Here is a 27,295-nt window from a genome sequence, read left to right as displayed (position 1 = left end):
GGGCGTTTTATAGAGTGCAGATACTGAAAGCCATTGAACAAAACTGTAAACTGTGCATCTCAGGAAAACCACTTCTGGCCAAAGGCTGCTGCCAGACTCCTAGCACCCTGGTGGGGAGGATCCTGACCTTGCTTTCCCCACACTCCAGAGGCTAAAGAGCAACATGCAGCAGGTCTACGGCATAGGTCTACGGCATATGTACACTGCACCCCCCCCCCCCCCCCCGACCCCAGTACGGGTACAACTAGCAGTGAGGGACAGCGAGGCACTGCCTAGGCGCGCACAGACGCCTAGGGGTGTGTGTACCATACATGGCTCTCTACGCCCCCATGCAAAGCCTTTGCTGCCATTTTTAGCAGCAGCTACACGGCTGCCAGACGCTTGAAGGGGCTATGCACGAGTCCCGTCGGGGCCAACCGCCGGCCAACCGCTCTTGAGAAAGGGGGAGGGCGGAGTAACTCTCAGGCAACGTTTTAGCCCCGCCCTTTGGCTCGCGCAGTCCGCTCTCCCCCTCCGTCTTCTCCTCCGAGTGCGCGCGCAAGCGCTCTCCTAGCCCCGCCTCCTGGCGCGCGCGCGCGCGCGGCTCCCGCGGTCTTCCCCGAGCGCGTCTCCTTCCCTAAGCCCCGCCTCGCGTCCCTCTTGGGCCCGCCCTGTGGGCGCGAGCAGCCGCGCCCCTAACACCGGCGCACGCTCCCTGTTGTTACGGCGGGTCTAACGCCCCCTCCCATCACCCGCAGCCGCTCTGCTCCCTCCCTCGCCTGCGGACGTGGAATAAAGCGGCGGAGGGTGAGTGTGAGCCCCCTGCTCTCCGCTAGTCCCTGCCGTGTCTGCGCCGCCGGGAGAGGAGGAGCCTCCCTCGCCCATCCCTGAGTGGCCCGGGGTCCGCTCACGGCTGGCACCCCAGAGAAGCCGGGCACTGGGGAGGGCCTAAGGCGTCAGGGGTGCAGGAGTACTGGGGCGTTGGTAGCGGGCAAGACTGCGCGTACGCTTACTCTTCTCTAGGACCCTGCCGAGTTGCTCCAACTTTGCCCTCTCCTCCACCCCTCTCCGAGCTGTGGTCGGGGTGGGGCTGGACTGCCCGGATTGCATTTTGCAGATTTGCAAAGGAAGTAGATCACCCGTTGCTACCTACGTGTAATAACCATCAAATTGTCTTCCATTCGAAGAAGGTCCCGTGGTTTTTCACATCATAGAATTGGTTTCTGCTAACTGGGATTTGAACGTGAGCAAGTGAATTAGACTGATTTTAGGATTAGCTGGAATTTGTGATAACCAGAGCCAGGGTGGTCTTAACGCTTTTCCCCTCCGTGCCTGAATCACTCACAGGTGTGTTGAAGTGTGAAAGATATGTTTTGATGCACTTCACAGCTGCCTTTTATCTGGACAGTGCTATCTTCTGAATTACAATACAATATTTAGATCATTGCTTCTTCTTGGAGCAAAAGTTATGTCTCCTTGTTTGAAAACTGAGCATACTGATGGCACTTTATGAATAAAAACATGAAGTAGATAATGTGAACACAATTCAGTTACTGGAGAATAAACAAGTTTTTTGTCTGAAAACCTTTGTATTAAATTTATTCAATAAAATGTATTACATTAATGAAATTAATATTCTATATTTTCTTCAATTCCAAAGTATCATGAAACAGTTGATTTATAACAAGGTCAGCATACTTTCTGTTTGCTAACAGTAACAGCTAAACAGTAATTGCATTTCTTCTTCTGTTACCCGTAGAGTGCTGGCGTTTGTGACACATCTAAGTGGATGTGGCATGCCTTTCTGGGGCATGTCAACTGCACTCCATGCTACCTTCTAGATGTACCCCTTGGACCATCAAGCAGTAGATGTAGGAAGGGTGTTTATTATTTGTACTGAGACTAGGGTGCCAATTGCTGTACACACACCTAAGTAAACTGAGTGCAATTCTTCTTGGAAGGATGGATATAAAATGGCATAAGGGAATTCTATGTTTGTGTGTCCCTAGTTTCTTGATCAAATACGATCGTTTTTTTCTTATGTTGTGTATCATCACAAATAGTAAAGATTCTACGGGCCAGGTTATAGTCTGTTACATCTGTGTAACCCTGTCAGGGCTGGCTCCAGGCACCAGCTTTCCAAGCACGTGCTTGGGGCTGCATTTAGAATCGGGCGCCAGTCCGTGTCATGCGGCGGCAGTTTGACTGCAGCTCCGCCCCGAACCCTTTTGCCTCCAGATAACATCGTTGGTGACACTTGTGCAATCTCAAACAGGAGCAACAAGATGGAATAGAACAGGGGTCGGCAACCTTTCAGAAGTGGTGTGCTGAATCTTCATTTATTCATTTTAATGTAAGGTTTCGCGTGCCAGTAATATATTTTAACGTTTTTTAGAAAGTCTGTCTCTATAGGTCTATGTATTATATAACTAAACTATTGTCGTATGTAACGTAAACAAGGCTTTCAAAATGTTTAAGAAGCGTCATTTAAAATTAAATTAAAATGCTGATTTTACACCGCTGGCTTGCTCAGCCCGCTGCCAGCCTGGGGTTCCGTTCACCTAGGCTGGCAGCAGGCTGAGCAGGACCTGCGGCCGGGACACCGGCTGGCAAGGGGCCGGCAGCCAGAACCCCAGACTGGCAGCAGGCTGAGCGGCTCAGCCTGCTGCCACTCAGCCCGCTGTTGGTCTGGGGTTCCGTCCGTTGGCGGCTGCTGGCTCCGCTCAGCCCGCTGCCAGTCTGGGATCCCAGCCCTGCCCACATAGAGTGGGTACCTACCATCTCCCTGGTTCTAGCCCATTCTCTTCCTCTCTGCACTGAGCTGAGTGTGGGAGTGCACTGAGCACAGGGCTGGGGGTGAAGGAGCAGGTTGGGGTGTAGGGTCTGGCCAGGAGCTAGAAGGAGGGAGGGGGCTCAGGGTTGGGGCAGGAGGTTTGGGTGTGGAGTGCGTACCTGGGGAGCTCCCATTTGGTGTGAGGGCACAGGTGGGAATGGGGGTGTGTGCAGGAGCTCTCGTTTGGTGCTCAGGGTGGGGGTGGGAATGTGGGGGGTGCAAGAGTCAGGGCATGGGGGGGGCTGGGAGTATGTGAGGAGGGTGCAGGGGTCAGGGCAGAGGGCTGGGGGTGTGGGCTAGGGTTGTGGGGGTGCTCCCAGCCCCCTGCCCAGAGTGGCTCATGGCAGGGAGCTGGAGGGGATATGCCCTGATTCCACCCCCCTTCTCCACCTCCTCCCTGGAGCAGGGAGTGCACTGCTGCTCCGCTTCTCCCCCTCCCGCGCAAGGGCCATCAGCTGATCGGCAGCAGGGAGGGAGAGGAGGAGGGGCAGGAACCCAACACGCTTGGGGAAGAGGCCGGGGAGCGGGGACCTTGCCTGCTTTGCAGCAGCAGCTGGCATGACCAAGCTTCTTCACCCTGCTCCCGGGGGGGGGGTGGAGAAGAGCAGGCCAGGGCAGGAAGGATTTTTAATGGCACGCTGCTGCCTGCTGGGGTCCTGGCCTCCGGCCCTGTTCAGCCTGCTGCCGGCCTGGGTTCGACAGCGGTCTGAGTGGGGCCGGCGGCTGGGACCTGGCAGGCAGCAGGGTGCCATTAAAAATTGGCTCACGTGCCATCTTTGGCACATGTGCCATAGGTTGCCGACCCCTGGAATAGAATCTTCACCACTTGCGCAGTTCTGTAGTGCTAACAGGAGTAAGAAATCTTTTTTGTGACTAAAATGAGAAAATATGATGCTGAATACGTAAAAGGAGAAGATCATTTTGAATAAGAAGCTGCCATTTTTTCTGCAGGACACTTTCAGAGCAGAACAATACTTCAATAAAAGGTTTCAGAGTAGCAGCCGTGTTAGTCTGTATCCGTAAAAAGAAAAGGAGGACTTGCGGCACCTTAGAGACTAACAAATTTATTTAAGCACGAAAGCTTATGCTCAAATAAATTTGTTAGTCTCTAAGGTGCCACAAGTACTCCTTTTCTACTTCAATAAATACTGTCAGCTAATAGAACTTACCATTTATCCAGTGCTAATCATATTGAAAGCTTTTTACAAACATTGACTAATTTTCACAACATCCCTTGGTGACAGGAAAGTATTACCCCCATTTTAAAAATAGGAAAACTAAGGCAGAGAGTTGAAGTAGCTTGTATAAAACAACACTGAGTTAGTCTCGGAACCAAGATTAAAATTCCGGATTTCCAGTTCTATTCTCATTCTTCTAGATCATTCTGTCCGTACAGATTTACATCTAAAATGTAGATTTACATTTTTATGAACCTAGTAGCATTCATAATATATTAACTTAAAATGTACACATTTTATTTCAGCATTGTGAACACCAAATGCAACAGGATTGTGCTATGTATGAGAACTAGCAAGTGAAACTGACCAGGCTAATAAATGATAAATTAGCTTTTTAAACATGATTTCAGTTTTAATATTTTAAAAAGATAGGGAAGAAATTATTGTTTAAATTGAGCTGTGTGTTGACTGTATCTCTGTAATTTGTAGCCTTACCTATACTGGAAATACCCTTTCCTGTATGCTTCATGGAGAAATCCAGAGAAGCTGTTGTGAAAAATGGACATTCTGCATAGGATAGATATAATCTTGTTGACTTTGAATAAGAGAGAGAGAAAAAGTACTTACAGTCAAAGACAATGGATGAAATTCTGACCCCATTCAAGTCAGTAGCAAAACAAAATTTCCTCCAATGAGGTTATATCTAGTCTGTTGTTCTCATGTACTGAACAGGCAGATGACCAATTTTTCTTTTGACAGTGACTCCTAAGTTGCTCTGTGAAGCATACAGAAAAAAGATAGGTTTCAGAGTAGCAGCTGTGTTAGTCTATATCCACAAAAAGAAAAGGAGTACTTGTGGCACCTTAGAGACTAACAAATTTATTAGAGCATGAACTTCCGTGAGCTGCAGCCCACTTCATCGGATGCCTAGAATGGAACATATAGTAAGAAGATAGATATAGATATATTTATTCTTGCAGCACATTTTATCCAAGTGTTTAAGGAATAATGTCAACATAAAACTTCAGTTCAAGTCAGTGAGACTACTCGTGTAAAGCTATGCACATGCTTAATTCTTTGCAACCTAGCTTTAGGTTCCTGTCTGTGCCACTAACTTGCTGTGTGATATTAAGCAAGTCCCTTAATTACTGTGTCTTACTTTACCCATCTGTAAAATGGGAATACTATTTACCTACTTACCTAACAGAGGTGCTGTGAAGTTTCAATTAGTGTTTGTAAAGAAGGCTTGCAAAATTTTCATGAAAACTTATCACCTCAGGCTCATAGTCTGTTTACCCACCCTTATCGAGATAATTAAAAACCAAACAATGTTATTCATCACCTGTCTGTCAAAATTTGTTTTCTCAACTGGGTAAAGGCAAAATATATTGTATTACAGAATAAATACATTAGTATTCTTTTTATTAACATTTTTAATTCTCTGATAAATGTGCAAAATTAACATTTTCAGGCTCTTATAATGTCTCTTAATTTAGTAACAGTTGTCACTGATTTTACTCTGTTGGGAAAAGTGAGATGGCCTCAGTGTCCTCCCTTATTTTTCTCTTCCATTTATTTATTTATATTTTTTTGCTTCCTCACTACCGCTGCCACCACCAATGTGCTATACATGGTGGCAACAGTCATCCTAGATAAAGAGAATGGGATATAGCTTCAGCCAAAGTCAGGCAACGTTATGTTGAGTGACGCCCAGTGAAGTTTATTCAAGTGCTGCATAGCACTTCCCTCCAGCAGGCACTGAGCATGCTACCCACAGTATGCCTCCGTTCACATGCTAACTACAAACAAGTAGTTTGTAGCAAAGTTTCTTTTTCTGCAGACTGTATCCTGTAGTATTTTTAACATTGCATGTTTGTTGTCTTTTAGCATTTCGCAAATTGTCAAAGGATGAAAGAAAGCTGGTCTGCATTCGACACGTTTGAGCCTCATTTCAGGCCTCTGGTAGTTATTGAGCTTGCAAAAAACACCAAAGAGGAAACCAAAGAATGGCTCACTCAAAGAATTGTGGACAAAAAGAAAAATGGAGGTAAATACAATGGTTCCTTTTCAGAGATTTTGAAATTGTATTGGTGATGTAGTCTATTGTAAATAAATGTCTTGATGCTATGGTAAAGTTAAATTCATAGTGACTTGTTGAGAAACAAGTTTAGCTAGTTTGATTTGCAGCAAAGGAAGAATATATATATATATATATATATTTAGTGCTTGCCCCTTTGTATATTCCACTCTAGGTGTGCATGTGCCTAGATCAGAGGCTTTTTGGTAAGCAGTGTCTGTTTGGTCTGTGCATGTTCTCTAACTATCCCTGTGTCCCATATCCAAGGTAGAAAAGGTATTGTGGGACCAACTGCTAATTCAGTTCCTTCTTTTCACTTTTGGCCTGAGCTGGAGTGCTTTAGTGTCAGCAGCTTTACTTTAGCATCTCATTCTTGTGTATGGTACAGTTTAGATTAATTAGTAATTTATGTTTTGTTTGTGTAGCTGTCCGTTGGTTATAGTTATGGGACTAAGGGGGAATTTATTTTTCCTCAGTATTCTGCTTACAACCTTGTTTGTTTGATTAGTGTCTGCCATATGATTATGCATAAGTGCCCCAGTTTTAAATATTGTATAGCTTGTGAGTTTTCCCAATTAATGGAGATCACACTGGTTACCTCTAATTTTTAGGGGAATTGTACAGCCCCTTCAAAGTGAGCATTATGTAGGTGGTTCTTCAGGAGAATAAGGAATTCTAGGGAGACTAAACATTTTCCTTCTGAATCGTTCTGTGAGGGCTGCTTCAGCTTCTGTTCCCTCTGATGCTTGTACAACATCCAGAAAAACCAAAGAGTGACCCATCAAGCCCTGAATTAGTTAGCTCCAGGGTGCGTGCAATTAAGCCTTCATTGAAAGAATCCTGTAAGAAGAGCCATGAAAAAGTGTTTAAAGGAAAATTTAATCATCCTCCCAAGGAAAAGAGGGATGCATCTCCCCATAAATCCTCTTTAAAAAATAGGTCAAAATTGCCTTTCTTCTCCAAGTCAAGCAAGACTTCACATCTTGGTACAGATGTTGCATTGAAGGAGCAGGGTACTGGCTTGATGTCAAAGGGCTCTGTGATTGTGCCTGGCACTGAGTCTTTTGGTATGGAGCTCCCCTTGGCACCCTCCCAGTGTGCACTGATTGCTTCCTCATCATTGGCACTGACTGTTTCTGCAGTATAGGACAGGTTGGTACAGAGCACTACATTGATGGTGTCAAGTATGCCCCATGGTTATAATGCTCTCCAACCTTCAGTACTGATTTGAGGGTTTCTAATGAACCCAAATACCCCTTATTATCTGGAGGCTTAAATTTGCCTCTGGTACTAGAATCAATGCCTCCCTTGGCATCATTTTCCTTTCTGGTACTGACTGTAAGACAGGCTCAGCCTCATACTACTCCTATCCCTGCTGCTGCTTCTCTGGAGTCTGATATATCATATCCATCACTTGACTCTAAGCATAGCATGAGTGACTCACCCACATACTCTCCTAGAGCTCATTCTCCAACTTTAAGCTCAGATAGAGGGTCTAGGTTGTCCTGTCATCTAGAGACAGAGTTCCCATATGGCCCGGGAGCCTTCTCTGCACCCATACAATGTCCCTCAGGGGCCATACTGGGGTTCCTGTTAAAGCATCCTTCCCGGGTACCCTTCCAGACAGTAAAGGAGAGAGACATCAACCTGGTCCGATGAGTCTCCTGAGCAGATCTAACAAGAGGAAGAGCCCTCAGAAGAACAAGATCAACCCTGTTGAGAGAGTTCAGTTTTCATAATCCTCTGTGATGCTATCCGATTAAAGTATAACCATACAGATCATTGTTGCAATCTCTGTTATATATTTGCAACAAATCTTGTACAAAATGTGGCATGTAAGATGTCTATGAAAAGGTTATGATTTGCTGAATATGATTATGCTATATGTATGTATGTAGTTTTGTACTTGAAGTTATGAGTATTGGCTCTATTCCTGTATTTCAAATGTTTGCTCCTGGGGTAATGCCTGCAAGGGAGTTAGCCAGCACATCTTGGAGAGACCATTCAAATTAAGTGGCTCATCAAGAAACACTTGACTTGACAATGGACCATGGGAGACTCCCATCTACATGGAATGAGCTGTCCTGCAAATGTGCTGTTTGAGGTAATGGCTTTACTGTGTCTAAACCTTCATCCCTGGACATGGGACTTGCCCATGTGACTCCAAACACTATCTTGTCCCCTGTAATTTTCTACTAGCTGTGCTGAGGTTTTTGTTTAAAACAATAGGTTTCTCTCCACATGGCAGAAAATATAAAAGGCCCCGGAAACCCCTCCATTTTGCCTCTATCCTGCTCCAGCGTCTTTTTACTGCCCAAGCCTCTGTACTATGAACTTATACTAATAGGAGCATTCTAACTAATGGACTGAGGACCTTCCAATGATTTGGAAACAGCCAGAGACTTGGCTTAAGCCAGCAGTTTATTCCATCACTGCTACTAGCCTGAACCAAGAACTTTGCAATTACTATATGTATTTAATTCCTTTAACCTTTTTCTTTCTTTCTTTCTTTCTTTCTTTCTTTCTTTCTTTCTTTCTTTCTTTCTTTCTTTCTTTCTTTCTTTCTTTCTTTCTTTCTAATACACATTTAGATTTTAGATACTAAAGGATTGGCAACAGCGTGATTTTTGGGGTAAGATCTAAGTTGTATATTGACCTGGGTGTGTGGTTGGTCCTTTGGGATCAAAAGAACCTTTTATTTGGTGAGATTAGTTTTAAGGAACCGCTCATCTCTAAGTCTAGTGTTTTTGGTGGTAATACAAGGACTGGAATGCCTAAGGAAACTGCTTTTATGACTTCTTGTTAGCCAGTATGGTGAAACAGAAGTTTTACTTTTTGGCTGGTTTGGTATATCCTATGGGGAATTAGCCACCGGTCTTGGGTTGTATCTGCCCTATTTCTCAGCAGTTTGTCCTGAATTAGGTATCCTCATTTGTGACCCACAGAGGCACGGTTACATCCTCTCTCCTCTTCTCCTGATGAAGCAATGACACCGGTTTCACTTTCATGATCTGATGACTTTAAAAACTTTCAGGGGATAATGAAAAAAGTAGCAACTTCACTTCAGATCCCTTTAGAGGAGGTTCAAGAGACTCCTAAATTATTGTATGTCCTTCACAACACTATGCCTGGGAGGATTGCTGTTCCTATTAATGAGGCTCTTTTGGACAAAAACTATGACAGACTCCTGCAACTGTTGCTCGGACTTCAAAAAAGACTGAAAAGAAATATGTTTCTGTTAAGGGAGCCAGGTACTTCTACTCACACCCTGTACCTTGTGGTAGCTGCAGTTAATGAGAGGTGTTAGAGTGGTACTGTTTATTCAACCCCCTATGCTACTGATTCAAAATGTTTAGTCCTATTCAGATGAAAAAAATATTCTGCAAGTTTGCAGTTCCATATATCTAATAACCAAGTTCTTATGGCAAATGATGATGATCTCAATTATAATAAATTCATGGATTTTATTGACAAGTTGTTGCAGGAGCATAGGAAACAATTTCAATTACTAACAATGTAAAGATTGTTAATGGCAAGATCCTCCTTACAAGCATCATTAGACCCTGCAGATACAGCTTCATGCTCTGTGGCAACTTCCACTGTAATGAGTTGTTTGTCCTGTCTCCAATCCTTGGGCATTCCAAGAGAAGTCCAGGCCAAAGTGGACGACCTTCCATATGAGGGCCTTAACCTTTTCAGTGAGAGAATGGAAGTCTCTCTCCACACTTTTAAAGACTTCTAGGCCACTTGATGTTCTCTAAGTATTTACAGCCCTGCAATGAAAAGAATATGCAGAGAGCCTCAATCTTACCCAAGACAGAGGTTAACTCCATCCTCTTTTTATCACCATCTACTTGCACAGCATCCTAGGAAATGTCAAAGGACGCAAAAGAGAAGACCACCTGATGCTTCTACTTTCTTATCATAGTTAGCGGTCGCCAGCAAGCATCCCTTTTGATGGGATTGTCAAGAGCTACAGAATGAACATCCCTCCAGATTTTACTCCCCCGTTCTTCCCGGATTTCCTTCGTAAATTTTCTTTCCCATTTTCAGAGAGCTTGGAATGCTGTTTCATCAGACAAATGGGTATTAGCAATTATTACTACTGGCTATGTAATTCAGTTTCACAGTGTATCCATCCTCACCCACCTTCCTTGTCCCTTTTCAAGGATCTCTCTCATGAGAAGCTTCTCCTCCAGGACATGGATTCTCTCCTTCAACTGGGCACAATAGAACCTCTTCTGCCTCAATATGGAGGGAAAGGTTTTTATCCCCAATATATTTCCTCATAGCCAAGGAAAAAAAGGAGATGGGAACTGATCCTGGATTTCAGAATGCTCAACACCTTCATTTGCCATTTGAGATGCAGGATGGTTACCCTGGCCTTTACTATACCGTTGCTATATCTGGGAGATAGGTTTGTTGTTCTTGACCTCAAGGATGTTTATTTCCACATTGACATTCATCCTACACATAAGAGATTCCTATGATTAGTGATCAGCCCAAATCACTATCAATACAGGATTCTTCCCTTTGGTCTGTCAGTGGCACCAAGGGTATTTATGACATTGTAAGCAGTGGTAGCGATATGCCTATGACAAATTATAGTGGTCTATCCTTTGACTAGCCAGTGGACCAGATATAGAATGTCCTAGCAAGATGCTTAAAATTCCATGAGAATGGTTCAACTCTTCCAGATGCTTGATCATAGGTTTAAGTTGTTAAAAGTTTGATACTAATACTGTATACAGAGTTTTATTGGAGAAAAACTGAATTCCTGGACTGCTAAAGTGTACTTACCTCAAGACATGTTCCAGGCTATGTCTAGTCTGATAGGTTAGCTTAAAGCGAGCTGTTGAATAACAGTAAGATCTTGTCTCTGTCTGCTGGGTCACATGGCCTCTTGCACTTTTGTGATGCAGCATGCCAAACTACATCTCTATTGTATGCAAGTTGGGTTGAAGACGGCATACACCCTGACCTTACAAAGTCTGGACATACTTGTGTAAGTTCCACAGAATATCCTCTGCATCCTTGACTGGTGGAAAGACCTCTCTCTCTCTTCCAGTAGGAACAATAGTGATAGATGCATCCTTACTGGGTTGGGAAGTTCATCTAGGTGGTCATTTAGCTCAGGGAAAATGGACTCCAGAAGAATCTTGGTTACAGATCTGTGTCCTGGAGCTGAGAGCCATGTAAAATGCATTTCTTGCTGATGATTCATGAGTCTGTTCAGATTATGTCAAGGGAACACAACTGCAGATATTTACATAAACAAGCAGGGTGGAGTGAGATCATTCCTTGTGTTGTGCAGAGGCAGTAAAATTATGGAACTGGTGCAAACTAAATTGCAGCAGTCTGTCAGCGGTTCTCCAGAACACATTAGCGGGCAATCTCAACATGCACTTCTCCACGAATGGGAAATCCACAAATTGGTGATTTGGTTCATTTTCCACCAGAAGGGCCAGCCAGAAGAGGCATGTTTAGAATAGATAAGAACAAGAGATGTCAGATATTTTGTGCCAGAGGAGGTCAAAGCTCCAAAGGATTAGGCATATGTGAATACGCATTCCTAATCATGTATTCACATATGCCTAATCCTCCAATTCCATTGCTTCTGAGGGTGTTAAGGAAAATCAGACAAGACAAGGCAAAGATTATAAACTTCTGTGTGGCTGAGGCAATACTGTTCCCCACAGCTTTTTCACTTATCCATTTGCCCTCCAATCTGATTGCTTCTCATGCTGGATCTTGTGACTCGGAGTGAGGGAATGACGCATCATTCTGATCTGTCCTCCCGCCATTTAACTGCTTGGTTTTTGGATAGATGTCAGAGCTAGAAAAATCATGTTCTTCAGAGGTGCAAACCATCCTGAGCAGCAGTGGAAAAGATTCTACAAGAAAAGTGTACTGTGCAAAGTAAAACAGATTTGCCATCTGGTGTGATCAATGTAAACTGGCACCTCCAGAGTCTCATATACCTGACATTGTAGACCATATCTTTTAGCAGAAGACCTCAAGTCTCTCACTCAGCTCTCTGAGGGTACATCTAGCAGCTATTAGTGCCTTACCCCTTGTCAAGGTTCCTTCCCCACTCTGAACGCTAGGGTACAGATGTGGGGACCTGCATGAAAAACCTCCTAAGCTTATCTTTACCAGCTTAGGTCAAAACTTCCCCAAGGTACAAAATATTCCACCCTTTGACCTTGGATTGGCCGCTACCACCACCAAACAAATACTGGTTACTGGGGAAGAGCTGTTTGGAAACGTCTTTCCCCCCCCAAATACTTCCCAAAACCTTGCACCCCACTTCCTGGACAAGGTTTGGTAAAAAGCCTCACCAATTTGCCTAGGTGACTACAGACCCAGACCCTTGGATCTTAAGAACAATGAACAATCCTCCCAACACTTGCACCCTCCCCTTTCCTGGGAAATGTTGGATAAAAAGCCTCACCAATTTGCATAGGTGACCACAGACCCAAACCCTTGGATCTGAGAACAATGAAAAAGCATTCAGTTTTCTTACAAGAAGACTTTTAATAGAAACAGAAGTAAATAGAAATAAAGAAATCCCCCCTGTAAAATCAGGATGGTGGATACCTTACAGGGTAATTAGATTCAAAACATAGAGAACCCCTCTAGGCAAAACCTTAAGTTACAAAAAAGATACACAGACAGAAATAGTTATTCTATTCAGCACAGCTCTTTTCTCAGCCATTTAAAGAAATCATAATCTAACACATACCTAGCTAGATTACTTACTAAAAGTTCTAAGACTCCATTCCTGGTCTATCCCCAGCAAAGACCCAGCATACAGACAGACCCAGACCCTTTGTTTCTCTCCCTCCTCCCAGCTTTTGAAAGTATCTTGTCTCCTCATTGGTCATTTTGGTCAGGTGCCAGCGAGGTTACCTTTAGCTTCTTAACCCTTTACAGGTGAGAGGAGCTTTCCCCTGGCCAGGAGGGATTTCAAAGGGGTTTACCCTTCCCTTTATATTTATGACACCCCTCACCTTGGGTAGCTCTCCAGTATTTTTCCACCCTTCCACATCTGGGTTCCTGAGAGGTTTAATGAAAGTATTTCGACCTGTAGTAGAACCTACCCTAATAAGGGACCTTAATGTTGTTTTGACAGGTCTGTACGAACCCTTGGCTTCATGGTTTTTTCTGTATCTGTCTGTGGAAACCTTCTTTTTTGTAGCAATAACATCTGTAAGAACATCTGGGAGAGTTAGGGTCTCTCGTGGCTGATCTCCTCCACCTCCAATACCACAGTCTTTTACTGGGGCAAAGTTTCTCTTAGTGCACAAAATAATGTCCAAATTCTACCTGAATTGGATGATATATTTTACTGGTATTTTTTCCAAACCCTCCCCCCCCCATTCATTTTTGATGAAGTCAAGTTATATACTTTAGATGGGCACTAGCCTACTTCCAGAGAATGAAATCATTCTCTAGGTCCCCAAGATTATTCATTTTGTTTGCTGAAAGAATGAAGAGAGTTCAGATATCCACACAGAATCGGCAAAGTGGATTTTGGGTTGCATTACTCTGTGCTATGAATTAGCTAAATTAGTTCTTGTAACCAATATTAATGCTCATTCAACAAGGGCTCAAATGACTGCGATGACCTCTCTGAAAAGTGTTGTCTGTAAGGCTGCCACATGGAGTTCAATACATGCCTTTACAATACACTATGCTTTGATGTAGGCATCTTCATCAAACATCACTTTTGGTGGAGTAGTTGTTCATTTTGTCTTAAACAGGACTCCAAACACCCACCACCATAGTTAGATGGCTGCTTGAGAATCACACAAGGACAAGCACTCAGAAGAAGACAGGAGAGTTACTTGTCTGTACAGTAGCTGAAGTTCATTGAGATGTGTTGTCCCGGTGTGTATTCCATGGCCTGCTTCCCTTACTCTCTCCTTTGGATTCCTGCTATACTCTCTGTGATCTTCAGTAGAGAAGGAACTGGAGTGGTGGTTGGTCCTGTACTGCCCTTTATACCTTCAGTAAAGGGCACAAGGATAGTTAGGGTACATGCCTGGACCAAACAGACACTGCTAGCAAAAAATCTCTGATTTGGGCCCATGTGCACCTGTAAGTGGAATACACACAGGGATAACGCATCTTGAAAAACTCCAGTGATTGTATTTCCCTTTTTTTAAGAAAGCCCAAGCCAACGAGGAACTTTTTAAATCAAAAATAAATGTACCTTTGGAGAGGGATCCCTTCCTCCCTTTTTTTTTGGTGATAACCCTACAAGTCAGGTGGACCCTCTGCCTTTCATGAGGTCTTGAAGTGTTTATGATGTGCCATCATATTGATTTATTAACATATCACATAGGTTGGGGACATGGCTGACCACAGAATCCCCCAAACACTTGATTTTAGACTGCAAAACTTCACTGTAGGGCTAAGACAGATAACATGGTTGTTGGTAGCATAGTGGGTCATTGAAGAGAGAGGTTAGGGAACTGTAAGAATCTGAAGAAGGATGAGACATGAAGGAAGAAAGTTTTAGAATGTTAGGTAAGGTTTGCAACTTGATTCTCTAATACAAATAACCAAGTACTAAGATAATGCCCTGACAATAAACCAATATTTTGATGTAACAATTCCTTGTAGTCAAAATTAATAGTGTAGATAGCATGTCACTTTAAAAATTGAGGATGCAAATATTATTCCCAGAGTTCATCATTTAAGTCTGTTGTTGTTCCTTTCCCCATATTAGGAAAACTGGTGTTGGTTATTATAAACACGTATAGGGAAGGCAACAGAATCATTAGGATTTTAGAAATGAATGGAAATTTTAGTAAACTTCTTAAAATTAGAACATTTCTTTCCCTGAAACATTTTCTAAGCAATGGATAAAAGTGATGTATTTTGCAAATAAAAATTAGCGAAGTAATGTGGGACTAAGTAATTTGCACTTAGCATCATTTTTGTAACTATTATTAAAGCAAGATTTAAGCTAGAGCTTCTGGATGATGCTCTAATTATTTCAATATCTTTTTTGGATCATAAACTTTTCAACTTTAAAACAGATTTATCAGTAGCATAGTAATAGCTCTTTCATACAGTTATGAGTTGAAAGAATATGTATTCACAGGATTTTAGATATGGTATGAAATATTTATCTTCTGTATTGCTAGAAAAGGTGACGTACATTTGACTTTCCCAAGTTACCTATTGACCCATGACCCACTGTGACTATTTGCTCTGCTATATATAAATATAACTTTAAACCATTTTGTGTGCAATTGGATTTCTATTAAATGTATATGGTATGGGGAAAAAGGTTGGAAATAGGAAACAGGGACTTTATTTTGGTTTTGACACAGGTAGAAAATCAGTTGATCATTAAGAGTTGAGTTGATATTGGATTGTGGCCACAAACTAGTTTCTAGGCCTGTCACAAGTAGGTAGATGATGAGTGTGTCAAAAGGCCTGATCCTGGAAGCCTTACAGTTATGAGTAGCCTGTTGAAGTCAGTGGAACTATTTGCATAAATAAGGATTACTTATGTTGTAAGTATGTGTTTTATAAGAGTAGACTGACTAACTGTCCTCCATGTGCCAGGCTGTCAATTGCAGTGTTTATTCTCTTGCTAGTCCCACTTGATGAGGTGTTTACAGAAAATAAATTAAATCAGGACCCAATCCTGAAAAGTGGTTAACACCTCTTATGAGTTGCTATGGCTCTTGAGCCTCCACTGGCTATACTGAGAATTGTATGTAGTAGTGTTCTAGCTATGTAAGATGGAATTTTCTACCTGGGTAAAAAAGCAAAATAAAGTCCCTGTTTCCAACCCCTTTCCCTTGTACCATATCCATTTAGTAGAAATCCAATTGCATAAAAATAGTTTGAAGTTATATTTATGTATAGCAGAGCAAATAGTTGCATTGGGCTATGGGTCAAAAGTAGCTTGGAAAAATCAAATGTCCATGCCACCTTTTTCTAGCTGGAAAGCTTGTCTCTCTCTCACCAACAGAAGTTGGTCCAATGAAAGATACTGCCTCACCTACCTTGTCTCTATTATGAGAACTGTGGGTTCTCAGCACTTCACAGAATTGCGTCTTATTGGGTGATATGTGTTACAATCATAATGTTTAATTATGTGCCTTTTATATGTTCCTTACTTTATGTTGCCTTTCATTAAAGGTGCCCAGCTGTTGGTTAAACCTTTGGTAAAAGAAGATGGAGGAAAAATAGATGGAAATCAAAATTTATATCTTGTTGGAGCCTCTCACTTAAGGCTGTTGCTGGGAGCTGAAACTGTGGGATTGGTAAAAGAATGTAATGATAACTCAATGAGAACCTTTACATACAGCAGTAGAAACACCTTCAAAGATTTTGCAGGTAAAGTGCCTTTAGCATTTTAAGACAATTCCTGAATCATTAAAAAGATGTGGTCAAAGATTATAGGTGCATAAGCACACAGTTTAACTAGTCAAATATTTTATTGTCTTTCTGTTTTTTGGAATAGTAAAAGCTAACAGATGTAGGTGGAATAAGCCACTGTCTATGTAATCCTTTTGACCTTTGAACATTCAGACTTCATTGTGGAATTAATCTGTATTTCCTGTCTCTGGATTAGTCACAATCTTGTAATGTGCCTGTGCTTTTAGTTCATACTTTTTCATCTGATGTATCTGTATATTCATTTATTGATATGACAGTTTATAATAAAGTTAACAAGGACCTTAAATTTGTTAGTAATATGTACCTGATTAACACTATCTAAAGTATTAGTTAATATTGCCTCCTTTTCTGATTTAAAAAAAAAACTGTGAAAAGCAAAATTTTGGGGTTAACTGCATCTCAATTAGCTGGAAAAATGGGAGTATTTTGATCCATTATGTTTGTACATCAAGCAATTGGTCACTAGCATGGGAATGATAGATTTCATGTTTGTATTTTTTAGATTGGGAGTTAATTGGGGAAAGGTCCATTCCTTCCTTTGTGTTTGAATATTGTGGGCATTACCAAGAATAATAATGCATTGCTTTAAGGATACCACATGCAATGATTCTTTCTTAGGGGTCTTAGCTCTGTAGTGCGAGATTGGCAGAACTCTTGCTTTCCAAGGAAGTACCAGAGTTTCATCTTAAATTAGCCTATTGTCTTATCAGCATTTTTTTTACCTTTCCATTTCAATGAGGCCCTTCTCCGTATTTTCTGTGTCAAAAGGCTCTTGGGGTTCTGTTTGGCATCACTGAAACCCTTAAACATTGATTACATTTTTTGCATGTTTTGACATCATTTTGCTGGACAATGCTATTACCAAAATGACCATGTCCAAATAGTTGTTACAGTGCATTTCTTTTTGTGGTCTGGCTGTCCTGAAATTGGAAGACCATGCCAAGGCTCACTTGATCAGAGGCAAGGTAACCACTCCTGCTTTTCTTGTAGATGTATATATTTATTTAGATTTATAAAGGTGCTAAAAAGGGTGCCTGTCTGTATGTTCTTGGTGTCTTAAGATGTCTTTTTTTAAGTTACATCAAAGTGCAGCAATTCCCCACCCTTGCAGTTCTCCCCACCCCTTATTTTCAAATGCCTCTGAAAAAGATGATCATTGTGACATGCCCTGAAGATCATCCAATTTAAGTAATTACATACCAAGGCAGGGAGTGCATTTCAGAGCTGCTGGGCTTTCACAAGGAGTGCTCTGCCAGCAGTGTGCTTTCATTTATACTATCAGGGCTGTAGCTTAAGTACTTTTGCTGATCTCAACTGTGGTGTATGGAATGGGGAGAAAGGACCTACCTACCTGAGGGAGAGCATAATTTGGAACTTTAAAATAAAAAATGCACCTTTAATTTCGGATGGAAATTCACGGCCAGCCAGCACAGATTGTGAAACATAGATTTCATGTGCTTGTGGCAAGATGCTGCATTTATTAGTTAGGCTGCTGTTGCCTGCCAAAGCTGCAGTATCTGGATGGGTTTAAGGAGTAGCCCCACATAGAGTTCATTGCAGTAGTCTAATCTTGAGGTGACAAAAGGATGGGCAACAGTCGTGAGATCCTTATCCAAAAGGAATGATATAATTTATTTACAGCCAGGAGGTTAATAAGAAACTGAGCTGGTTGTTGTTGCTATTTAATCTTCTAGTAGCAGCTGGGAGTCCAACTAGACCTCTAGATTGCAACCCTGACCAACAAATGGTGGATGCAAACCCTCAATCAAAAAGGTAGACCTCTTTCACCATATCCTCCAGTTGCTTCCCTCAAATATCACCTCAGTCTTGTCTGGATTAAGCCTCAACCAATTATTCATGCCCCAGTCTCACCAAGATATGGAGTAAGATCATTGACTGTTTTGGTTGGATCACATCAAATGAAAACATAAAGCCGTGTGTCATCAGTATATAGAAATTTATGGCTCATATGTTCTTACTAAGCCTTCTATTTATAAAGTCCTGTTCTCACTTCTGGCATTAGTCTTGTTAAGTTGTCTCATTGCAACTTTACTTAGTATTCTGTTAGGACATCCTTCTAGGTTTTTAGGGCTTGTCTACATAGTCTGGACTATGGAGCTGTGAATTGTAGAGCACTTTAAAGTGCTGTGCTTCAGTTGCCCGGTGTAGCATGAATTAAAAGGTACCTACTTTGCATTAACATAAATTAAAAATGCAGTTGGATGGTATCTTCAGAGAAGGGAAAGTTATTTGTAGTTCTGCTTATCTGAAGATATAGTAGCAACAGGATTCCCACTAAACCCCCTTAGAGTTTGGGATTTTTTTTTTTAAGGTATCTCCTTACTTAGATCATGATTAATTATTTTGAATTGGTTCACCATTCTGTTACATTCACCTGCTGTGCAACAGAAGATAGTATATATATCCAGCAGGGTTGGTGTGAAATAGTTGCTAGGGGGCCTTTTTTGTGCACTGACATACTACTGCTGCCCTCAGAGGTCACAATTCTGTAAGAGCTGAGACGTCCTGCCTGTCTTTCATTATGGTGCTAAAACCTGGGAGTGAGACATTGTCAGAATTATATCTTCAGAGAAACATAATTGCAAGTGGGTATTATTCTTCCTTTTGATGTTCTCAAGTCATATAGGTAGACTAAATATAAAGTAGCTGAAATGTGCTTATCATTGAAGGCTTTTAGGAGGCAGGAGTTTTCTCTCAAAAATGTGTGATCGAATAATATTGGTGTACAGTATTTCTTTTCTGAACTTGTTGGTCTTTAGTACCTATTTTTGTCCCCAGCGTCTTAAGCAATTATCTCCATTAGATTTTTTTGGTATGCTAAGGAAAGGGCATTATGAATCATTTTCTTTCTGATTTAGAGGACAATCACGATTTCCTTACAATGGCAGAGTGTCAGTACATCATCAAGCACGAACTTGAAAATTTGAGAGCCAAAGATGAAAGAATGATTCCTGGGTACCCTCAGGCAAAGCTGTATCCAGGAAAATCAATTTGTAAGTGATTTAGTTTGATATTCTTAATTGATTGCTCTGAATAATATTTGAAACATATTGCTCATCGTGAATATGTAAGGTAACGGGGATGTTCACAACTTCCTGTAGCCATGAGTAATCCCTCAAAAGTTAAAAGGACTCCAGAACTACTCCACTGTATCTTTTTATTTTTCTTCATCTTTAAGAACTGGAGTAGTGTAAAGAAACGAAGGGTTTTGTGTGTTTTTTTTTTTTTTTATAAACTTCAACTAGTGGTCTTCTGAAAAGATAAATGGATGTATAAATGTATAAATAAATGGATGAATAAATGCTGTATGATAGTTGGGAAGCAAATTTTTAATTATTCACATTTCTAATCAACTTAGTGATTAGATTCTTCAATCTTTTTAGTTTAATGTGCAAACCTTCTTATTACCATGAAAAATTTGAGTGTTACAATAAATAGACTTTAAAAGCATGTTGAAGATCTATATGTAGTGAGACAAATTCTTGCCTTTTGAGGATCTGCATGCAGAAATGTTAGATTTTCACAAATGTCTGCAAAGCATAATGGATTTGTAACCTCTTGCAAGCGCCCCCTTCTGGTCGGGTGTGTCTGCAGTCTCTTCAGTTTATGGTGACCCCGTCAGTGATTTCTCAGGTGGCTTTTGGCTGAGTCACACACATTGTGTGTGAAACAGAACCACCCCCCTCTGAGATGTACAGTCTTTAACTTATCCTGGCTCTAGTATGGGGCCAGACCCCCATGGCATCCTCCCTAGAAACACTGTCTTCTTGTGGTCCTCCCTCAGCCTGGTCCTTACTTAGTCCCAGCAGCCAGCCAGGAGCTCCTTTCCTTCTCTGGTTCCCAATCACACTGAGGTGTCCATGGTCCTGCTGCTCTTTCAGACAACCAGGAACTCAGGCTTATCTCCTCCAGCTCCAGGCAGCAACTGACTACTGCTCTGTTCTGCACCTCCTTTTATATGGCCCTGCTGGGCCCTGGTTGGCTGCTCTCTGCAGCCTCTCTCATTGGCTGCTTCTCTGCAACCAGTCTAGGCCACTTGGAGGACTTCTCATTACAACAGAGAATTCTCATTACAACAGAGACTCACCCTGCCTATGAGTAAAGACAAAATATTGTTTCATATAACAGAGAGTCAGAAAAGGCACTCTGTATCCTTTCACTGAGGAGATGTCTAGGGTAGCAGGGATGTTCTCAGAAAAAATTGGATCCTGGTTCTTATGAAGCCAGCCAGCTCTGCCACATACTGAACTCTGGGGGGAAACCTACTTTATTAAGTAGAAATGCAACTAGTAATAAGTGTAGACCCATGTTCAAGTTTTATGTTTTGGTTTTGTATTATAACCATTTGTTTCCACCACACTTTCTAGTTAGGTTTATTCAAGAAAGAATGGAGAGCTATGTTTGTTTTATTATAAGTGCTCACAAGTGCTGTGTGATTTTACAGGAGCAGTGATTTAAGGTAAAACTGCTTATTGGGGTACACTGGTCCTTTGGGGGCAGAGGATCAGGGATTTCTCTGAGTACCAGTGTCAGGGGTAGGATATCACAGAGGAGCAATTCAAAGAGATTCAGGGATGGGGGGTGCACGTATTGTTAACCTGCAAGGCAAAGATAGGGCTGCCATAGCCCAAAGGAGAATTCTTGCGTGGCTGAAAGGCTGCTAGTATCAGGGAGCTAACACCCAGCCACTACGGCATGTTTTGGTCTTGGGTGCCACAAGAACCATCACAAAGCACACTAGTGGGAAAGACAGCAGGTGCAGATTGAAATAGGTGCAGAGCATCTATTTACATTCATTAATTTACTCACCATTTATGAAAAAATACTCATGCTCTGTGGGTAGAAAATGACAACCTGTAATTTTCTGTTTCTGTTAGCAAATTGCAGACAATGTGAACTATATTAATTTTCCAAGGAATAGATGTTACATGTTGTTGCTTTGGAAGGATTGTGTGATAAAGTATCTTATTTGATGTGGTTCACTTTAGATAATGATGTGTTTGGATTGTCTCCTTATGAAAGTATCAGAAAAAGTAATAGTTTTTACAGAGCCACTAGTATTACATTACTGAGAAAGGAAGTTTGGTTTCATTTGCAACTCTTTAAATCATCCTTGGTAGATCATTTTTCCTCTGACTCGAGAGCTCTTCTATTTCATGGGGGAAGGGAGCAATAAGAGAGTACTATTTTTAGGAAAGCTGGAACTAGACCATTGGCACATAAGTTGTTTTCTAAAGAAATGTACCATATCTTTAATATCTGTGGATCATTAGAGTTTGTTTTTATATTTCAATGTTAATGTCTACAGAATAGAAAGATTTGTGTCTTCTAATAGCTCAACAAATGTGTATAGAAGATTAGTTGTAAATGTCAGAGGTGAGATTGAGGGTATGTTTATACCACAGCGGCACAGCTGTGATGTTTCAGCTGTGATGCTATAGTGCTATAGTTTAGACACTTCCTCCATTGACAGAATGAGTTTTTCCATCAGTGTAGGTAATCTACCTCTCAGAGAGGCAGTAGCTAGGTCGATGGAAGAATTATTTGCCTTTTAATCCATTTTTCCAGGCTCATTCTCAAATTCCAACCCCCTGAGTACCTTATATTGATGTGCACATAACATAAATAGTACTTGCTTTCTATAATAAAAATTCAATACAAATTTATGATATCATAATATAGGATTTTTTTCTATAATGAAGAGAGCATTCGGATTTGGCTACTTTGCAATTTAAGAAGAAATTTCCCACAAGAAATGGAATAATATTAAAAAAGCAACAGCTATTTCTTTAGTTTGGTTTTATAGGCTTAATTTTTTAAAAAATATTAATAATTTTTGGTGCTCATGAAAATAACAATAGGTTCATCAGCTAGAGCCAGGCACAGTGGCAGGTGCTGTTAAAGCTTCCCCACCTGGGTATATGACTGCATTTCAGTTCTGACCTGCTACACCACCTGCTGTTCAAGACACAGAAACTACCAGCCTGTGGAGTAGTTTGTATGATGAGATGGATATCAAGTTTCTCTTGGAGATAACATTTAAGCCCAGGTCTTTGTTGGGGCGTTAACCAATTAGCCACCTCCTATATTCTATAATGTTATATTAATATATAAGAATTTTTAAATGCACATATTATGTGTATTATAAGGATTTAAATATCAAGTTAGTTGTTTTTTTCAAACATTTTTTAGGCTTGCTAGTTATAATGTAACCCAGTGCAAGCATGCTATCTGTACTAAGACTTTACAGGAGCAATGTAAGCATAGCTTTCCCCATTTTCTTTCAGTGAGAAGATTGTTGACCAGTGGTATCCTACTTCAGATTTTCCCACTTCATGATACAGAAGAATTGAAGAAACTCCGGTACACCTGGTATGGCCAGGTCAAAATTAGTTATCAACCTTTAGGTATGTTAGCACTTATTTCACTGAAAAAAATAAAATGTCTTGAAACCAGAAGTGGCTCCAGTGGTGGTGAGCTTTTGAGAAGCTAGCTGCCCTTTTTTAATCAAGAGAGCTGTCTCTGAGTACAGACTTCCGATCCTGCTGTCTCATTTTATCTAAACTATCTCCCTGAAACTTTTGGATGATTGGCAGTTGCCTGGTAGCAGGTTTAGAGAAGTTATAAAAGTCTGATTTGTTTTGGGTTAATGAACTTCCAAAGTCCATTTGCCAATGCTTTGGAGATTGAACCCTGCGATAGAAGGTCTTCTGGTTTGTATCCCTCTTTAACAACAACCCAACAACAACAACAACAAAAAAAACCTGGAAAATTAAATGTAGGAAAGAATACATTTAATGCAGTGTTAAAGTTTCACAGTTAAACACTCAAAAGTAAGGAAATGCCATAGTTAATTATAGTTCAGTTTGAGCAATAACAGTTCAACCATCTTTGAATATGAGGAGAATGTTGGGGGAAAAACATTTTCCTCATCGTAAAAAGGAATTCTTACAAGTGTATTTTTAACAGCTCTAGTGCCAATGTAGCTGAGGAGAGAAAGTTAAAATCTGTTTTTGATTGCTGTTCTGTTCTGATTTTTAAATCATACCCATCACAATGGTATATGAGCACCCAGTTATGAATTAGCAGAGTTATGAGGGTTTGAAAATTGTACTTCAGGCATACATAGTACTTTCAATACATTTTTTTTTTTTAGCATTTCTTACCAATCTTTTAAGTGATGGATGCATAATACTATTTATACATACATGGAAATGTAACTATGTATTGTACTGAGAAGGAGAAGAATGCTCTTTCAGTTGGATACTATAGTTATAAAGTGTGACTTGTATGAGGCAAAGCTTTGTCATGGACTTTGTTTTTCTGGCACACGCAGAATAGTACAAAATAGAAGATGCTACACTTTGATATAAGATTGTAGAAAAAATGTTTGATATTTGAGAAATTACATCCTATTGTAATAAATTATATGCTATTGTAATGTATACATGCAAATGCATGGGGTCATGGAAGATCGGATATCCATTCTTAAATTCAGCATTTTTATTGTATCTTTGAGTAGTTAACTGTGTGTAAGCTTAACGTTTAAGATCTTTCAGTAACTGAAGAAACTTAAATGATAGAAATTCTCATGATTGCTTCAGAACATTTAATCTCTCAGCTGAAGTAAAAAAAATCCACATAGTTAGAACAAGTCTTTGCCCAGGCTAAAGAACATCTTTTGGGCTGGGTGGTTCTCCATGATCTTTCCACATTAAGCTCAGTCCTTCATAGCTGCAGCAGGCCTCTGCTTAGGCTAAGCTTTTTCCAGTCTTTTGCAGGGCTGGAGCAAATCTTTCCAGCTGGGCAGGCTTCTAGGGTAACCTCAGTCCAAGGCTAACAGGCTCTTTCAAAGCTGAGGCAAGCTTTGTAGATTCCAAGTCTTGCTCCTCACTAAACTCCAGCAAACTCTCCTCCCCCCCACCCCCGTCGTATTAGACTCTGATCAGCAGTCACTCTGTGACAGACCACTCTGTCACAATGCCATTTCATAAAGACAATATTTTAATACATGTAAGCAGAGGCTCTGCAAAAATTCTGTGTTAGCCTTAATTTTGGCATTTCTTTACTTTTGAATGCCTAACTCTGCAATCTTAACTTTGCAATAACACAGTGTTTTGCAATCAGTAATTCTTTAATTGATGTTAGCATTTTGTTTCTACTAGATATTTAATGCTATAGTTGTAGCTGCTAAAATAAGCTGTAGTTACAGCTTTCCTACTAATGTGTTTTTTTTTTTTTCAAATATACCTTCTGGTAGTTTTGGAGGTGTGGTAAGAATTACAGAGAAGTAATGATACTTGTTTTCTCTGTTTAGGAAACTGAAATTTGGGCCATTGTCTTAATCTGAAACTTAATTTCATATTACACTGAGAACTATGTTGGGAATTATTTAACATAGTCATTATCTACACTACCGCGTGGGGTCGATATAAAATACGCAACTTCAGCTACATGAGTTGCATAGCTGAAGTGGACATACTTACTGCGGTGTCTTCACTGTGGTAAGTCGACAGCTGACGCTCTCCTGTTGATTCTGCTTGCGCTTCCCATTTTGGTGGAGTACTGGAGTCAACGGGAGAGCACTCAGCGGTTGATTTATCACGTCTATACTAGATGCAATAAATCGACCCCCAATGGATCGATCTCTGCCCACTTATCAGGCGGGTAGTGTAAACAAGGCCTCTGATGGTTTGGTGAAATGGATAAGTTGTTTACTTAGTGGTAATATCTGAAAGGAAATCTTGTCTTCAATGCAACCAGTATGACATAGGAACCTAATGTTCACTCCTTCTTTTAGTGTGCCAGTCAGGTAACTCTTTTGTGTCTTTAGAAGATAGTACAGTTCCTATTGAAGATTTTAGTACTTCTGTCGCAGAATATTTTAAAAGCTTTGTGTGCTTTGAAAAATACGTTCTTTTGGTGTTTTCCCCCTTGCCTTGGCTTAGTTTTTTTTTCTCTCTCCACAGATGAAATCCGTTGCTATTTTGGTGAAACGATTGCTCTGTATTTTGGCTTCTTGGAATACTTCACATTTGCTTTGGTTCCTATGGCTCTCATTGGGATTCCTTACTATGTGTTTGCATGGGAAGACTATGACAAGTATGTGATGTTTGCCTCATTCAATCTGCTTTGGTCTACCGTGATCCTTGAAGTTTGGAAGCGCTGCTGTGCTATTATGACTTACAGATGGGGGACACTGTTGATGAAGCGGCAGTTTGAGGAACCGAGGCCAGGATTTCATGGGGTTTTGGGAATCAATGCTGTCACTGGCAAGGAGGAGCCGGTATACTCAAGTATTAAAAGACAGATACGAATTTATCTGGTGTCTTTGCCATTTGTGTGCCTTTGCCTCTATTTTTCACTGTATGTCATGATGATTTACTTTGAGTTGGAGACTTGGGCTCTGAATTTTCATGAGGAGAATGAGTCGTCTTATAGCAACTTAATGCTATTTGTGCCCAGCATCATTTATGCTATTGTGATTGAAATGATGAACCGCGTCTACCGATATGCTGCAGAATTCCTAACATCATGGGGTAAGACTTGGTTTTTTTTCTTTCTACTTTTCTTTTATGTGAGAAAGTAAGAAGCCCAAATAATTAAAATAAATGTATATAAACACATTTCCGAGCGAGGAAGGCATTTCCTAAACTTACTGCTGTGTACATAAAGAAAACTGTCTGGACAAATCCATGGTTTAGTTGCGCAGGAGCATCCACCCCACACTGGCAGAGAAGGGGTTAAAAGCAGCCTAGGGAGCCTGTAAAGGGAGCAGCCAATCAGGGCCCAGCAGGCCTATATAAAAAGAGCTGCAGGGCCAGAGGCGGTGAGGTGTTGCAGGAAGCCCAAGGGGGGCTAGCACCTTGGACAGGGTAGCTGCTAGCAGAGACCAGGGGAGCTAGGGAGAGAGCTTCTGGCTGGCTGCTGGGACTTGCAGGCTCGAGACCCTGAGAAGAGGGCAAAGAAAGTACTGGGGCCGTGGGAAAGTGGCCCAGGGAATTGAAGCAGCACCGGTGAGATGTTAAGGAGGGCTGCTAGCTACAGGGTTCCTGGGCTGGGATCACTTGCTGCTGGGAAGTGGCTGGACTGTTGGACAGCGATACCTTCCCCCCCGAAAAGAGGAAGCACAGACAATGACCTAGTCGAAGGGCTGAGTCAAGAAGAAGACGCTGCGGTTTGGGGAGCTGAGAGAGGAGCCATAGGCAGGAGCAGAGAACGAGTGTTGGTGTGCAGACCGTGGATGTGGGTGTTGGCCTTGAGCTTATCTCCAGCATGACCAGGAGGAGGCACCAGTCTGGTGATGGGGGCTGCACCCCATGACAAAGATATGTTATCAGGACTTCTTCTTTGAGTGCTTGATCATATATATAAATTTTCATTCCAGTCTTAGCGTGCATTTGCCCCACACACTCGAGATTAAAGACTTTTGGCCATAAGTGTCCATTGGATCCACTCATGTTCTCTGAGTTCCCTTGTGGTCCTGTACCAATGGTATAAAGGACAGTGCAGGACCTGTTGCCACTTGGTTCCTTCTCACCACCTGTGTGGCTTCAGATGGACCTCCCAATGTCTGCACTGACTCTCCCTTTGTTAATGATTTTTGGAATCAATTATATATTAGTGTTTGTTGTTTGGTTGGTTAGTTGACCATTGGCACCTCCCCATTTTTTGATAAATTATAGTTAGTTTTCGGGAAATCTTGTTAGTTCTTCCTTCCCTTGTATATGTTCCCCACCAGACTTTCTCTGGTACTTTAGGAAGTCACATCGAAAGTCA

General features: G+C 41.4%; 1 protein-coding gene across 6 annotated transcripts in view; it reads left to right on the top strand.

The window, feature by feature from the left end:
* The first annotated feature begins 647 nt into the window (after nt 1–647).
* ANO10 (anoctamin 10) overlaps nt 648–27,295 on the top strand; it is a 257,628-nt gene continuing 230,980 nt past the window's right edge. For 3 of the 6 annotated variants that reach the window (XM_073333328.1, XM_073333325.1, XM_073333327.1), the window contains exons 1-6: nt 648–786; nt 5,878–6,037; nt 16,235–16,432; nt 19,375–19,509; nt 22,804–22,923; nt 25,486–26,055. In XM_073333328.1, coding sequence (XP_073189429.1) covers nt 5,899–6,037; nt 16,235–16,432; nt 19,375–19,509; nt 22,804–22,923; nt 25,486–26,055 — 1,162 coding nt within the window. In that variant the 5' untranslated portion in view covers nt 648–786; nt 5,878–5,898. Of the gene's footprint in view, nt 787–2,266; nt 2,333–3,780; nt 3,799–5,877; nt 6,038–16,234; nt 16,433–19,374; nt 19,510–22,803; nt 22,924–25,485; nt 26,056–27,295 lie in introns of those variants that run through there. The other 3 variants (XM_073333326.2, XM_078851746.1, XM_073333329.1) reach the window with 3 other exon arrangements.

Source organism: Lepidochelys kempii, chromosome 2 (assembly GCF_965140285.1).
Source record: "Lepidochelys kempii isolate rLepKem1 chromosome 2, rLepKem1.hap1, whole genome shotgun sequence".
NCBI lineage: Eukaryota > Metazoa > Chordata > Testudines > Cheloniidae > Lepidochelys > Lepidochelys kempii.
Note: the sequence above shows the minus strand (reverse complement) of the source record. Positions and strands in the feature narration are given on the sequence as shown.